Below are 1961 nucleotides of genomic sequence, written 5' to 3'. Positions count from 1 at the left end.
CTCATCCCTGCTCTGTGTAACAGATACTTCATCCCCTGAAAGGAGAAAAAATGCAGGAATTTTCTGTGTTTTGGGATGATCGGTATGCGTTTCTCTGGATGTTGTACAACAGCTGTCTAGTTGTCAACATGTGAAAAACAGTCTGTCAATGATCATCTTGTTGAAAAAACTGACAGATCCACGATAGGTCTCATTCCTCCGGTCCGTTGGAAACCGGGAAGTAACGTGAGTAAAACCCTGTGTTTTCTCTCTGTTGGGGAACTCTGGAGATTACTTTTATCAGAAACACTTGGACTTTTGCATTTAAGGATGAAATTTGGTCTTATGATGACAGGACCGTTTCTATAACTCCTCCGAACGGAGGGGGTCGGGTTGCAAAACTGTAACTTGTAACTATTTGCATAACGTCCTGTCCATCCATCTGACCGGCGAGCATGTTTTAGCCACTCTACGTAATGTTCGTGGAGTGAACGTGCGTTTAAGTGATGCGTCACGTTTTGTACGGCCGTCAGCAGTCCGCCCCTCGAGACCGCTGTCATGCATCGCGGGAATGTTTTCTGCCTGACCCAAGGCGAGGCTTCCTCGAAAAAAGGCTCTGAACGCGCTCGTGCGCTGTGTTCGGGCCGCGAACCAACCTTCATGTACAGGTGGGCCGGTGTGTGCTGAGGTGAAGCGCGTGACAGCTGATGACGCTGTGGGGCTGCGCGTTTGACGTCGCTGTGCTAACGTTGAGAGGCGTAGGGCGTGACTTCATCTACGCCGTGCTGTTGGAGTGAAGGCTGCGAGCCCCGCGGGAGTACGTGTTTTCTCTGGAGGGAAGCGCGCCGCTCTCGCTGGAAGGAGGTGGAACTCGTCATCAGGGTTGGTTCAGCTGCCTCACGCTTTATGCTGAGACGCGGTGAGTGACGGCTGCCCGCGTTTGATTCGGTGGGGCGAGTGTCGCTCTTGTGAGAGCGAAAACCTCCACCTGAACCAGCCTGCGGTCCACATTTATACCGATGTGAGCCGGAGAGCACCGGGCAGCTGTGTGTGTGTGAGCCACATCAACACAGCGCCGTTGGATGGAGGCTGTTTCATCCCACGAGTGCGAGTTTGACACCGCTTGGGTGAGGATCGTGCTGCTCTGGATGATAACGAGTTATTTTCGCTTACCATTGTGTCGTGTGATCGACTCGTCATGTCTTGGAGCGACGGTGAGTTTAAAAAACCTTTATTTAATGACACCGGCTCATTATGTGTGAAGGATGTGTGCGCAGCCACTGTGAGTTCATCCGAGCTTACAGACTGGGTAAAAAACAGACACTTTGATCATTGAATGATGATTCATTTCAACTTTCATGTCACTTTTACGCACACCCTCCTGAGACCGTCATTTTCAACGCTTCTCCCTCTTGAGCTCTGCGATTTGTTTGCCCAGAGCACTGTCTTGCAGGCGAACTCTGGGGAAACGCTGAACTGCAGGTTGCCGAAATGAAGAGGGCTGGATTCTGACGGGTGGGGCTGGTGGTGGAACTGAGCGAGAGCTGCGGCCGTGGAAACATTGATGCTTTGCTAGCGACGGTCCCTCCAGTGGGCCGGGGGGCGGGATGAGCCGCGCGGCTTGATGAGGTGGCGCACAGCCTCTGGCACCTCCTCTGACTGCTTCAACTCGCCAGCATGGATCTGAAGCTGCTCTCGAACAGCGCGTCCGCCGTGATGGACCCTCCATCAAATAATAGGTCTTTGTGCAGTTTCTCCGGCAGCGAGGGAGAGTAATGAAACCAGGTGGATCGTTGGATCATCATCATCCACGCTGCAATCGTTGACAGGCAAACCGTAGAAGAGGCACACATGTTGAAGATAACGTCTGCTGCCTTACAGAGGGAGCTCTTTGTCTCCAAGGCAGGTCTGCGTCCTTCAGCGCCTTTGGACAGGCTATATGCTAGCAGCGCCACGTTGTTGCTAGCTGCGGCTGCCTGAAA

General features: G+C 52.8%; 1 protein-coding gene across 1 annotated transcript in view; it reads left to right on the top strand.

The window, feature by feature from the left end:
- Positions 1-1656: 1656 nt before the first annotated feature.
- dpm2 (dolichyl-phosphate mannosyltransferase subunit 2, regulatory) overlaps positions 1657-1961 on the top strand; it is a 10386-nt gene continuing 10081 nt past the window's right edge. Inside the window, exon 1 of the mRNA XM_037692560.1 lies at positions 1657-1692. Within this exon, the coding sequence (XP_037548488.1) occupies positions 1657-1692 (36 nt within the window). The remainder of the gene's footprint in view (positions 1693-1961) is intronic.

The sequence above is a fragment of the Nematolebias whitei genome, chromosome 18 (genome assembly GCF_014905685.2).
Source record: "Nematolebias whitei isolate Nwh7 chromosome 18, NemWhi1, whole genome shotgun sequence".
In the NCBI taxonomy this organism is placed as follows: domain Eukaryota; kingdom Metazoa; phylum Chordata; class Actinopteri; order Cyprinodontiformes; family Rivulidae; genus Nematolebias; species Nematolebias whitei.
Note: the sequence above shows the minus strand (reverse complement) of the source record. Positions and strands in the feature narration are given on the sequence as shown.